We start from the raw sequence: 13,951 nt of genomic DNA on the forward strand, positions 1-13,951 counted from the left end.
GCAGCCCTGCCCAAGCTGCTGCAGCCCAGGGATGCCAAAAGCAAATGACGCCCCTTTTACAGGATGTTTGTGAACAGAGCCATTTCCAGTGTACGCCACCCTTACTCCTCCCCAACACAGGAGTCTCCACCGATCACCCTTTCTGCTCAGCAGGAGACGCAATAGTCGGTGCCTGGTTACCAAGACAGTTCAAAAATCCTGGGGAATTCGGGCCCCCACAAATTCCAACTGGTTCTTAGCAGGACAGACGTGGATTTATTTGACTGTTAGGAAATGGACAGCGGTATGGAGCTGTCATTTTGTGTCCTGTTGGCGCCACAGGCTTTGAGCACGGATTTCAGCAGGGACACTGCTGTGACAGTGGATGGAGCCATTAGGCTTCTCCAGAGGATGTGGCGGGCACAGCTCTGGAAATGGTGTCCAGTGGCCCCAGAGGACGGCCACATGAGCTGGCAAAGTCCCCTCAGGGAGTGGAAAGCCTGTTCCAAAGACAGCTGCGACACCGTCTGCGACAACCCAGGATCTGGGGCTTTCCAAGGCCAGGGAAGCCAGGAAAGGCAAAACTGAACCTCTTGCCGGGCAGGCTTTGCTGCCTGTGTCTCTCCGACTGTGCTCCTTTCCAGTGTATCGATTTACAGCTACAACCACAGCTCTGCCTATGCCTGAAGTCAGCCCTGGCACTGCCAGTTTTGTTTCCTAGGAGTCAAGACACCAGGAGCATACCCATACACTGGTACTGTTCATCCTGATGGAAGAAGGAAAAAAACCAAAGCTTTCTCTAGGAAGACGTTCTCTCTCTACAAACTTTGCTTTATCATAGAATACTCAGCCAGTTCCTGGGAAACTTTTCTCCAGGAAGCTCTACCACCTGCCCTTCCCACAGTGAATCAGGGTTAGGAGCCTTTAGGTGAGAGGAGATGGCAGAAACAGGCTGGAAACCTCTTCCAGGGAGCCAAAGCCTCAAAGGCATTGCTACCCCAAGACAGAGCAGCCTCTATGCTCACACCAAGCCCTCACAGCCCCCTGGCCCATCATACACCAGAGTTTGGGAGCAGGGATTTGCTCTTGGGACTGCCAAGCAGATTTGCATGCCATGAAGTTGGCTCCGTCCCTGCTCCTGCTGGCAAAGGGGGAGGATTATACAGGTGCACACAACACCTATCTGTGAGAGGGGTTTCACAAACCCAGCACACGCCATCCCCGCTTACACAGATTCTACTACAATTCTGACCAAACCCATCAGATCCCCACATACAAACACGAGCCCTGGAGATGGATCTATCTGCACAGATACACACATATCTATATACAGTTATTGATGTTAAGGATGCTGCAGAAACCCCACTGCAGGGCACAAGGACCAGGCAGGAGCTGGCTCCAGCCCTACCAGGAAACAGAGAAATGCCTGTCCTTCCTTGCACCAGGCTCACAGCCGACAGCCAAAGCAGGATGCTGCTGCTCTGCTGAGCCCCACACCTCAGCGCCAAGCACAGGCAGCAGCCACCCAGCAAACAGCACAGCCCTCCCAGGCAGGGATTTCTACCAGCTCTCCGCTTACAGGTGCTGCCTCTCCTTGAGCTTTCCCTGCAACACCTTCCAGGGAAGGTCCCTGGCAGCTCTCGCCAGCAGCAGAGCACAGGGCAGGCTGTGCCCAGTGCCGGGCTGGGGCTCCAGCCCACGGCCAGGGGACCCCTTTTTGCTCCGAGGGCAGCCTTCCCCCCGAGCAGCCACGCCGCACCCTGCTCTTCTCCTCCCTTTAATTCCTTTTTAATTAATCTTGTCAAGCGGCGCAGGGCAGGCTGGTGCCTACGGAGGCACCCTGCCAGCTGCAGTGCGGAGCCGGGTGCCAGCCCCCCCGAGCCCCCAGGGCCAGCCCGGCAGGGAGAAGCACAAGAGGTGGGGGCACGCTTGAATTTGAAAATATTTTATTTGAATAGTAAATAATTATACAGTTGAAACAGTTCTATCGAAGCACTCTATAAATAGCTAACAGTTAAGAAAATAATGTGTGTAGAAAAAGAGATTGCATCTAAAAGTAAGAGCTGTTGGTTGCACAGGATAAAATGGTTAAGATCATGTGTTATTCTAGGTATAAAAGTTAAAACCTTTTTAGCAGATCTCTTAAGAAAAAAAGATCTTCTAAAACGCACAGTGAAATGGCAGGTGGGGAGACAAAAAAAGCACTTTAGAATATCTGCAATCAAATAATATCAATCTTCATAATTAATATAAATAAATAACGAATAAATAACATAATTACTCAAACCAACATATACAGATAGACAACGCATGAGCTACCTTAGGGCAAAACGAACAGAAAGTTGGCATGTCACAGTTAAGGCAGTTTCTACAGCATTTTCTGGAGACCATCAACAGCAGAGTCAAGGCATTTGTGGCTACACTAAAGGAAACGCTCGTTTCTCTCGAGCAGTTTGATCTGTTCACATCGATAAAAACCAGAGCGAAGAAACAAAATTTTAAAAAAACAAAACAAAAAAACCAAAAAAAACAAAACAAACAAAAAAGAAAAAGAAGAGAGAGACCCCGGGAAGGTAAGTGTAAAGCCAGATTCCAGCAGGTCACAAGCCATATTAAAGCTAATCGTGTGGCTGCCCCGGGGGAGCGGCGCGGGGCGGCGGGGAAGGCACGGGCGGCTCAGCAGGCGGGGCGCAGCGGCACCTGGAGCAGGATGACCTGCCGGTTCTCCGAGGGGTGGCACTTGTTGATGTGCCGGGTGAGGCCGGGAGAGCTGTAGAAGGTGGCCGGGCAGTACTTGCAGGGGAAGACCTGGGCGGCGTGCAGGAGGCGCAGGTGCCGCTCCTGGCTGCTCTTGCTGGGGAAGGTCTCCCCACAGACGGGGCAGAGGCGGCACTCGGCGGCAGGCAGCTCCTCGGCGCTGGGCTCCGGGGCCGGTGCGGGTGCCGGGGCCGGTGCGGGTGCCGGTGCGGCGTGCCCCAGCAGGTGCTTGCGCAGGTAGGCTTGCCGGCGGAACCGCTTGGCGCAGCGGGGACACTCGAAGAGCCCCTCCTCGGAGCCGGCCTCCGAGGCTCCGCCAGGGCTCGGTGTGTCCCGCTCGCTGCCGCTGCCGCCGCTCGCCTCCTTCGGCGTCTCCTCCGCCGGGGCCGAGCCCGGGGCCGGCGCCCGGCCCGCCTCGGGGCCGCTCTTGGTAGCGGGGGGACGCGGTTTGTGCCAGCGCCGGTGGGAGGCGAGGTTGGCGGGGCAGGAGAAGACCTTGTCGCACTCGGGGCAGCGGTACTCCACCCGGACGATACGGGAGCAGCGATGCTGCGCCAGCGCGAAGGGGTCCCCGTACTCCTCCTTGCAGAGCTGGCAGATGAACTCGCCCAGCGGACGGGCGCAGCCGCCCCGTGCCTTGGCCGGCGCCTCCACCGGACCCTCCTTGATGCGCAGCCCCAGCACGGGAGAGGTGGTCACTTCGTCCTCGAAGGTCAGCTTGCGGATCGCCTTCGTCTTCTTGCTCGACGGAGCCTTCTGCCGCCCGGCTTCGGACGCGCCCGGCGGGCGCTTGGCGGGCAGCGGGCGGCCCGAGGCCGGCGGCGCGGCCGGGGCGGGCGGCGCGGGGGCTCCGCCGGGGCCGGGGTGGGCGGCGGGCGGCTCGGCGTGGCCAGCGGCGGCCCAGAGCTTGAGGTCAGCCGGGGCGAAGAGGATCGGGTCCATGGTGCCGGGCACGGCCGGCGCGGGGAAGGACTCGGCCGAGACGGGCGAGCCCAGGCTGAAGCCGCGCTCCAGGTACTTGTCCCTGCTGACGGGCCGCGTGGGGCTGTACAGCGCCTGCACGGCGGCATCGGGCGTCCCGAACGGCACCGGCGGCGGCGAGTCCCGCGGCGGGGGCGGCGGCGCGGCGGGGCAGGCGGGCGGCGGGGCGGCGCCGGCTGGGAGCGGCGGGCCGGCGGCGGCCTCGCGGCAGCAGCGCGCCCGGTAGGACACGGGGGTGGGCCGCCGGCTGCGCTTCACCAGGAAGCCCCGGGGCATCTTCGCGCCGGCTCCGGGCCGGCGGCGGCCGCGACGGAGGGCTCCTCGCTCTGCCCGCGGCGCGGCGGCCGCCGCCTTTAAGCGGGCCGGGGCCATTGTTCGGGCCGGCGGCGGCGGGACGGGCCAATCAGCGGCGGCGGCGGCGGCGCGGCCGCACCTGAGCCCGGACCGGCACACGCCCGGCCCCGCCCCCGCGCCCGCCCGGCACGCGCGGCCTTTGTGTGCCGCCCCCGCGCCGGCAGCGGGGCGGGCAGCGGGGCCGCGGGGCTCGGCACGGAGCACCGTCCGCTCCCGGCGGCCGCACTGCTCGCGGGGGCGGCCGGCACCCGGGGTGCGGGGAGAGGGGAGCTCGGCGCAGGAGGACGCGAAAGTGGCGCTTGTGACGGCGGCGGCACAGAGGGGAGCGGTGCTGCCCGCCGGGGGTGATGCCCAGCGGCGGCAGCAGGTGGCCAGCGACGGGTTTGTCCGAGCGGGAGAAATAACGAACGGGTCATCGGGGCCCGGCCGAGCCCGGTAACCCTGCGAACGGAACGGCTCCGCGCTACTGCGGGGTCGGAGCCGGCGGAGCGACAGCCCCGGCCCGGTGGTAACCGAACCTGTTACTCTTAGCTCTAACCCTAACGGGTCCGGCCCGGTTCCCGGAACAGGCGAGGGACGGCGACGGCGGCGCTCGGTTTCAGCCCCAAACGCTGCGCGTCGGGCAGAGGGGGTGCCCGCTCCCCGCGCCCCCGCTCCCCGCGGTCGGTGTCTCGGCAAGCACGGCCCAAGCCCCGAGGATGCGGCAGGTGCAGCCGCGGCGGGGCCGGCCCCGGGCCGCGGCCCTTTGTCCGCGGCGGCGCGCGGGGGCTCGCGGGGCCGCCCGCAGGTGGCGGGAGCGGGGCGCGCGCGGGCAGCGCCTCCCGCCCCCCCGGGCCCTTTGTGGGGGGCGCGGGGCACGCGGGCGGCACGCGAGCGAGCGGGGCCCCCCCGCGCGCGCCTTTGTGCGCGCCATTAGCATAAAGCTGCGCGACCCTCGGCACAAAGGGCGGCGAGCGGGGGGCGCCGGGGGCCGCCGCTCCCCCGGACACCCCCCCGCCGGGCCGGGCCGAGCGGCGGAGGGGGGTCGAGGGGCCGCCCCGCCCGCCCGCTGGGACAGGCGTGCGGCGGGGCGGGGCCGCGGGGCATTAGCATACAGCTGCGGGCCCGCGGGCACGCGCCGCCGCCCCCCCGCCGGGGCTGTGCACCGAGACCCCTCCTCAGTGCGGGGCTGAGCACCGAGACCCCTCCTCAGTGCGGGGCTGTGCACCGAGACCCCTCCTCAGTGCGGGGCTGTGCACCGAGACCCCTCCTCAGTGCGGGGCTGTGCACCGAGACCCCCCTGCACTGCGGGGCTGTGCACCGAGACCCCTCCTCAGTGCGGGGCTGTGCACCGAGACCCCTCCTCAGTGCGGGGCTGTGCACCGAGACCCCTCCTCAGTGCGGGGCTGTGCACCGGGACCCCTCCTCAGTGCGGGGCTGAGCACCGAGACCCCTCCTCAGTGCGGGGCTGTGCACCGGGACCCCTCCTCAGTGCGGGGCTGTGCACCGAGACCCCTCCTCAGTGCCGGGCTGTGCACCGAGACCCCTCCTCAGTGCCGGGCTGTGCACCGAGACCCCCCTGCACTGCACGGTTCCACACCGAGACCCCTTCTCACTCCGGAGTTCCACACCGAGACCCCTCCTCACCGCACGGCTCCACACCGAGACCCCTCCTCACCGCACGGTTCCGCACCGAGACCCCTCCTCAGTGTACGGTTCCGCACCGAGACCCCTCCTCAGTGCACGGTTCCACACCGAGACCCCTCCTCACCGCACGGTTCCGTACCGAGACCCCTCCTCACTCCGGAGTTCCGTACCGAGACCCCTCCTCAGTGCACGGTTCCGCCCCGGGACGCGCAGGCCCGGCTGCGGCCGAGGCCCGAGGCCGCCCCGCCGTGTCTCTTACCTGCAGCCGGCAGTGTGTAGAGGTCGGTCGGGCCGTACATGGGCAGCTGGGCGCGGTGCTGGCGCAGGTAGCGCAGGACGGGCTCCCGGAATGCCGGCTTTGGGCCCGCTTTGTGCTCGGGGCGCTGGCCGGCCACCTGCGGGACAGAGCGGTCAGACAGGGCACGGAACGGGGCAGCGGGCTCTGGAAACACGTCGGGGCCGGGACACGGGGGCACCGGGGCACGGAGAGGCCTCACAGCGGTGGCTTGTTGGCCTCTGCCTCCCTCACGACGTGCCGCGGGTGCGAGGGCTGTGCGGAACGAGCCCGTGCGGAGCCCCCGGCTGTCCCGACACGGCCTGCCAGAGGGGTCTCGCCAGAGGAATTCCCCCGCTCCCTGGCCGGTATTTACCGTGGCTTTTCAGCGAGCCCCGGCGCGGCCCAGCTGCAGCCGGAGCAGCAGGCCATCCATTACCCTGCCGGACGCCGAGCGCTGTTCCGGGAGGTCTGGCACGGCTCGTGTGCCCCCGGCGTGCGGCAGCATCCAGCAGCTGATGGAGGTGCAGCCCCAGCCCTGCCATCTGCATGTTTGCACCGCCGGAGCGAACACAAGGCTGCGATCCCCGAGGGGTAAACACGGCCCGCGCCAGCGGCCCCGCCGGAGCCACGGCAGCCTCGGGTGACAATTCCAACACGGGCTAAACGCAGGGGCCCCGGCCCCAGAACAGAACCGGCTTCTCTATGCGGTTAGTGCTTCCATTAGCAAACATTGCTGTAAATACTACCCCTGTTTGCAGGACACTGATTCCCACTATCTCTGCAAACTAACCGGAAATATCTGACTTCTCTGTGCTTACACCCACAGCTCTTAAGCATCTCTTCCCTTCATTTTTACACTTCATTAGTAATTTTTCTGCATGCTGAAATGAGCTAGAATATGGGCAACAAGAGGCAAAGATAGTAGGTCTCTTAGTTCAAATAGAAATACAGCCAGTCCTGAGGCATTTAAGAGGCACTGCATGAGCACATGGTACCTACTGTGGATCTGGCAACGTGCACAGAAGTGACACCCAATGAAAACATAAAAGGTGACATTTTGCAAATACAGTTAAAATAATTTTTAGTAAATACAGTCAAAATCACCGTGAAAAAAATATAAAAGTGCAAAATGCCAAATTTTCATTCAAATGCAGATAACTGTCACCTGTGTCCATAGGAACAATCCTGACTCGCACAGAGCTGCTCCCAGTCCATGCAGGGAGACTGGCTGTGTCAGGACTGCTGCCACAAAGACACGGTAAGGCAAGTGAGTCCTTCATTTTTAGGGCACAAATTCCCCTCTCACTCAGGTTGTTCCAACTTACAGCATGAGAAAAAAGTTTGAATGATGGCAAGAAAAACACTTCAAATCAGGCCACTCATTCTGCACAGAACTTAATTTTGTAAGCTCCTTTGCAGATGTCTTCCAAGAGACCCCAAATTAAAGTGCACCAAGGCCCTTTCTGGGTCAGGACAACAGGAGGCAAATTGCTCTGAGCCCTTCAGGGAGGAGGTAGGGCTGAGCACCCGTGGCTGCAGCCAGGATGTGGCAGCGTAGGGCCCTGGAGATGGGTGGGCCAGGGGCTCCATAACCTCTCTCCCTTCCTCCCGCCACCCTGCCTCCATCTACACGCAATTCTGTTTGTTTTCCACACAGTAAAAAACTCCAGGAGCGCATGTTTAAAACCCAGTGCCACCATCTGGAACCACATGGGGTTAAACAAAGGCAGCAGCAGTGTGAGCAGGGGCAGGGTGAGCTGATCCCAGGTAGTGGGTTGGAACCGAGATCATACCACAAACTCGGCTTGGGATCAGCCAGAAGTTGCTCAGGGTGTGAGGGAGGCAGCTCTGGGGGCTGCTGAACCCCATTAGTTCTCCCCATGGAGCACAGTGACTTTGGATTTTGGGCAGGCAGTTCCAGGCTGCTGAGCCTTTATGCCTCTGTCTGTGGTGCTAGGGCCAAAGCTATACACAGCATTAGCAAACATTTTAATTTCACCCTTATTCAGGAAATCCACTTATCACTGAAAAAGCCAGTTGCTTTCACCCTTTGGATTACAAAAGCCATGCCCTGTGGGTAGGTGGTGAAAAATCTACCCACAGGCTCAGCTGAGACAGGTGTAGGATGGCCCACAGCGTGTTCCTATTAGGGAACACTCCTAAACCCAAGGGAACACATGAACAAGCCAGGCTCCAGATTCCACTGGGTACTTGTACTAAATTGCAGCTATAATGCAAAAATGCAGTGAAGGACAATAGAGTGAGTTCAAGTTCTTCTGGCAGATTTGAGAATATGCCCAAACAAGAAAACTCAACACTGTGCTGTACGTGGTGACCCCCTCTGTGAGGTACACAGTGCTGCTCAGGCTTCCCCGAAGAGAGAGGTAAACAGAAACATAAAGCTTCAGGATAAAGATGGGAGAAGAAACCAAAGTGAACAACACTAACAAATTACCTAAATAATAAAATGCACTCGCCAGTCGTTCTTCTTACCTGTTCTGACATCAGGGTTTGGCGCAGTTCCTTCTGCAGATCAATAAACCGATCGTGATAGATGGCCATGGACCAAGGTTCCCTGAAGTAGCTGGGGAAAAAAAGAAGAAATTTAGTTATCTTGTGAACCTCTCATTAACCACTAATAAAGTATTTACCTGCTTTTTTGCCTTTATAAATTACAGTTCTGGACCCCTTGTGATCGTTTGTTCATAAAATGCCTCCTTGTAACAGCATGGTCAATCAATTCTTTTAATGGATGTTCCTGATGTACAGCCAGCTTCAGTAATTACATTTAAAGTGGCTTAATTCAGAGCTGTGGCAAGACCCAGTGAAGAATCCTGATTTTATCAGAATTTAAAAGCCTGAAGACCTGTAAAGAACGGTGTCTCCATTATCTGTCCTCATTTGAGAAAAGCAGATTGCAGGATTAACTGAACTGCTGCATAAACAAATTAAATTTGTGTAGACAATGACACAAATGTTGTTCATCATTAAGGTTTCTGGATTAATAAAAGCCAGAAAAACAGGCCACCACAGCGCTGCAATATGTTCTTTGCACTAGTGTGACGAAGCTAAATAGAACCGATTTGAGGAGGAAGCTCTTGTAACTTTTTCTTTCAGTGACAGCATTCACAGCAGCATTCTTCCATGAAACAGGAAGGAAAAGATGCAGAGGACTCTGCTCCCTGTAGAACCTCCTGGCTGTAAATGTAACTGAGGGCAGCCAGATTACAAAGCTGTAATTTACTTCTCTTTATAATGAAAGATAATTTTTCCAGCTCGGGTGAGATGCTGGGAGTGTAATTCTTGCTAATGCTCGCTGCGGTCAGGAGGTGCCCCCGCTCATCCCCGTAATGACCGAGCAGATGTCAGCAGGCTCACCCGGGAGCTTGGGAGAGGGGGGCATTTGTGTGCTTGCCACCAACACTCACACCTTGGGAGTGGCAGCAGGACCCTGGCACTGCCCTCAGGAGCACAGCAACTTTCTCACCTGCTTCAGCTGTGGGGCCTTTAAGTGAGCACCTGCATAAGGCAACTTAAACACGCTCCACAGATTTAATCATCCTGAGATACCTGTCCACAGAGAACTAACGTGCAGTTTCCTCTCTGCAGATTTTACTTCCTCCATGTCCAGGGGCAGGATTTCCCCCTCCTGCTCTGAAAGACACCTCAGTTCTCCATTCACACCCATTGAAATGCTCTGTGCACCCGGCAGAGCTCGGCTGGATGTCCACGTGCTTGGCCCCTCTCTGCCTCGGCACCCCATTCCCCTCTGCATGCCAGGCTGGCTGGGGCTGTCTCCCACACACCTTTTCACAGTATAAATATTTATGGACACCATTCCAAGCACCACATCCTTGCTGTAGCAAGTGCCCAGCCCAGGAGCTACTGGGACTGACGCTTGCCTGCTCATTCAGGTATGCCGGTTAGAAAGGATGAGCTCAGTGTTAAGGATCCTTGTTTCAGTAACTGCACACCCCAACGGTGTGCAGAGAGCCGGAGAAAAACACAGTATCCCATAATATTTTAAACCCCTTCAATTTCAGAAGAAAAACCCCGCCCAACACAAACCTTCAACTCACTGTCGATAATAAACAGCAAAGAGAGAGGAAGGGAAGCGTTAAACAAGAATACATTAAGGTAATTAAGGACTCTGTCTTTCCTGATATGCTGTGGTAAAAGCTGTGTTCCACCGGCCAAATGTTTTGCCTTCAAGCTGGCATCTTAATTTTAACTACAACCCTGAGCAGATGATTTCCTCTCTCAGCTGAGGTGCAGCCTCAACTGCCTTACCTCAGTTAAGGGGCTCACCTGCCTCACCAAGCTGTTGCACTTAATGCTCTTTATAAATGTTTCAGGGGCACTACATATTCCTGAATGCTCCATCTATAACCACAGCTTTACTGTTCCTGTCAATATCCACAGATTTGGAGCTCAAAACCTGAAATGTGCCACTCAGTTTGGAATCTTTAATGCCAATAAAATGCCTGGTTTTGGGAGCAGAGAATGCCTTGCCCATATTTTCTAGATAGACTGCCAGAAAGAGCTCCTAGTAACCAACATTTACTCCCAGACTTCCTTCACTTCCCTTCACCTGAAGAACACCAAGGGCCATTTGGAGATTCAGCTCACACAAGCAATTCACTTTCTTTGCCGGCTCTGTGCTTCCATTTATCTTTTCAGTTCAAATCACCTTTCTCCGGGGGAACATGGTATTTTTGACAGAGCAGCTCTACATATGGCTGCTAAAGGGAAGCTTAATAATGAAAAACCCCATTTGAAACCAACAAGTTGACTTTCTGAGGCTCATTCTGAATTTTATTACCACTTCAGCAGCAGTCCCTCAGGGCAAGCCGTGGAAGGCTTCAAAGTATAAAGCTCTTCAGTGTACGAGACGGAGCTGGCACGCTCCCAACAGGGGCTCAGCGCTCCTCTGCCATCACAAGAACGGCATCTGCCACATGTGTTTGCACCATTTAGTCTTTCATAACCTGCCAGGGTGATCAGGCTAAATATGTGCAAGATGACAGTGTCTGCCAGCAGCAGAAGGGGTGTGCAAACTTGGTCACTTCCTAGCGGGGATCCCTGCTGGAACAGCCTTCATGGCAGTGGCAGCCACTGTGGGAAGGCTGGCTGGGATGGAATGGGCTCCTGCAGAAGACAATGAACAACATCCTTCACACTGCTAAGGAGCTGGTCTCACCTGTCATTGGCAAACAAGATTTCAAGTCTGTCCTGCCTCACTTGTGTAGCCTACAATAGATGAGAGGCAAGGAGGAAGCAAATAGTTAGTGGTGTCCTGCACAGAATCCTTCCCTTTGCAAGAAATAAAAATAAATAAAATGGACAGAGCTGGGCACTGCTAGCAAGCAAAAATGGAGCACACACATGGCTGTCCATTTGAGAGCTGCCTAGAGTTACCCTCCATTTCCCTTGCACCACGTTTGGATAAAAAGCCTCTGTCCCTGTGGAATGTGGTTCTATGTCCTGGCAGCAAGGACCCAACACTGAGCTGCCATCTGAGTCAGGTCTGGTGGCACGGGGTATAGCACTGGCAGCAAGGTGTGAAGCCAGAAAATCTTAAAAACCGAATGAAAAACCTTCAGAGTAACACCCTTGTTTTGTACAAGGACAAAACAAAAAGCAAGTTATAAAGATAAAAAAAGAGATGAGTAATTTCAGCTCTGTGGTACATCTCCTGCCTTCAGGGGAGTTTGTCCATGCCCAATGCCCTGTGCTCCTCTGCTCTAGGGTCAGTTCCAGGGACCAGCTCTGATCCCTGAGCTGTGCTGGTGCTCTGGTGCCTTCTCGCCGCAAGGAGGCTGGGATCAGGAGAGGATTGATTTTCCACTGCTCAAAGGGCAGGTGGCACCCTGTGATGGTGCCTTTGAAAAACCCCTCTGCAGACCGGCAGGGACCACGGGCTGGGAGGATGATGTGGCTGTGGCTGTTCTTACACTGCTCAGAACTTGCACAGACACAACAAGCCCAAATTGGACTCCTCACATCCCTCCTACCCCTGCTCTTCCACCAACACGCACATGCTCAGGGGAAGTTCAGAGACTCAGCTTATGATGTGGGTCGAGTCTGCAGCTCTCAGTAGACGTCTGTAAGCAATCCTGAATACAGATCTCCTGAAATCCCCTTTGTTTCTTCCCAAAGCCATGCACGAGTCACCAGTGCCGTGCCCTCGGTGCCACTAAGCCCGGAGGCCCTCTGGTGCTGGCTGTGTCCTCAGCACCAGCACTGTGAGCACACACTGAGCAGCTTTTAGTACAAGCACCATGGCTTTTAGCACACAATACAAGCACAGTCACTGATCAACCTAAGCTCCTGGTAATCTGTGAGGAGTGGAGAATCTCCTTCCCTCTCTGTAGCTTCCTGAGCTTTGTACAATGTGGGGAATTTTTAAGACAGATGTGCACTTTCCTAGGTTGAAATTTCTTTTCTAAGAAGAAATGTAATGCTTGAAATGCAAAATTCTCCAGGATGTACCAGCTACACCCAGAAGCCACTCTGTCCCTTCTCAAATCCTCAGACCTCAAGACATACAAAGTCATTCTCCAGCACGTGTGGATGGCTCTGCTGGACTGTGGAAGCCGAGTCTCAGCGGTGCCTTTGGCACACGATGGCCAAACCCTCCAGTGCTGAGAGCCCAGCCAGGCAGAGAAAGGCTGCTGCTCACACATCCCAGGAATCACCCCAGCACAACAGGCACAGAGGAGATGGAAGCCATTCAGCTGACATGGGCTCAAGTGGAACACAATTATGCCAGGAGTGCCTACACAGGGACTTCCGCTTCTCAAGAGTGGGAAGAGTAAAGTATTGTGGAGGGATGGGATGCAATGCAATTTTAATTTTCAGGCCATCCTGATAATACTCCCCAACCACAGCTTGCAGATGAACAAAAGTCTTTTCTCTGACACAAGCACACAAGATGGAACGTCTCATCTTGCCAGGAAAATTCAAAATGTGTTGTTTTGACAACAATATATGCATGTCTTTAAGACTCTTAATTATGAAGATATGGTAATACCAGCAAAAGATACAAAATATTTCCTGATATACCTTGGAGAGCTGGACCAGGAATAATAGTGTGTTAATTTAAAGACAATATAAATGAAAGAGCATTTCCTGCATTCATCTGACCGATAATTTCAAAAGACAGCTTGTTCACATAGGTAAAAAGCAAGACCAGTTTGTGTAAAATCCCCTAGAGCACCACCTGACAGCATTGTTCTTCTGCACAAAGGACATAACATATTCCCTGACCTGCAATTTCTTAACATTCACCTACAACTGCTGAACAGCAAATGTGAACCAACAGCCTGTTTGTAGCAAAAAGGGTCTTTATGTCCTTGCTCTGCAGTTCTGCTCCCTGAACACCTGCTTGTCCAGGTGTCTGAATATCTTCTGTTAAATTCAGTGATCCAGGACTCTGATACTGCTCTGACCTGGTAATTGGTGAAGTGAAATAAAACAGCCTTATAGACAACAAATCTCTGAGTGAATCCACTAAACAGTTCACAAAGTCACAACAGTGCTCACAGATTCACAAGCTGACATTTCTTTTGTCCCTTTTGAGAAGCAAACCCTGGACAGGAAGGCTGTGCTTTTTTACCTCTTCTCACAGAGCCTGCAGTGTCTTGTCTTTGGAAGATGACTGGTTTAAACCTCGTGGTTTATGATCCCCTTTTGAACACGGCTGCAATGGCAAACCAGAGCAAAGGACAACTGCTCCTACAATTCTTGTTCTGTAAAAATGGCCACTAGACTCCAGGCCTCACAGAGGGTGGTGCTGCTCCTGCTGGCTCCCCCAGGGCTGCTGCAGGGACCTGCCGATGTCAGGGGGTGACACTGCAGCACTCACCAGCATCATCCCTTCCAACACACCAGTCATCCATCACGACTGATAAATCAGCTCTGTTTGCTGCAGTTTTAATATCCTGGAAATGTTACAGCACTGTACCCAGAGGCACC

The 13,951-nt window shown here is 55.8% G+C and overlaps 2 protein-coding genes across 51 annotated transcripts in view; both read right to left on the bottom strand.

Annotated features, from left to right (window-relative positions):
- Positions 1–13,951, bottom strand: part of CFAP61 (cilia and flagella associated protein 61) — a 95,131-nt gene that overhangs the window by 7,588 nt on the left and 73,592 nt on the right. For all 50 annotated transcript variants that reach the window (XM_086879361.1, XM_086879378.1, XM_086879362.1 and 47 more), the window contains 2 exons: positions 8,468–8,558; positions 5,957–6,092 (listed from right to left, as the gene is read on the bottom strand). In XM_086879361.1, coding sequence (XP_086735487.1) covers positions 5,957–6,092; positions 8,468–8,558 — 227 coding nt within the window. The remainder of the gene's footprint in view (positions 1–5,956; positions 6,093–8,467; positions 8,559–13,951) is intronic.
- Positions 1,912–3,993, bottom strand: INSM1 (INSM transcriptional repressor 1). Its single transcript, XM_086875203.1, has one exon. The coding sequence runs from the start codon at positions 3,991–3,993 to the stop codon at positions 2,656–2,658; it is 1,338 nt and encodes a 445-aa protein (XP_086731329.1). The 3' UTR covers positions 1,912–2,655.

Source organism: Cyanistes caeruleus, chromosome 2 (genome assembly GCF_971803275.1).
Source record: "Cyanistes caeruleus chromosome 2, bCyaCae1.hap1.1, whole genome shotgun sequence".
In the NCBI taxonomy this organism is placed as follows: Eukaryota; Metazoa; Chordata; class Aves; order Passeriformes; family Paridae; genus Cyanistes; species Cyanistes caeruleus.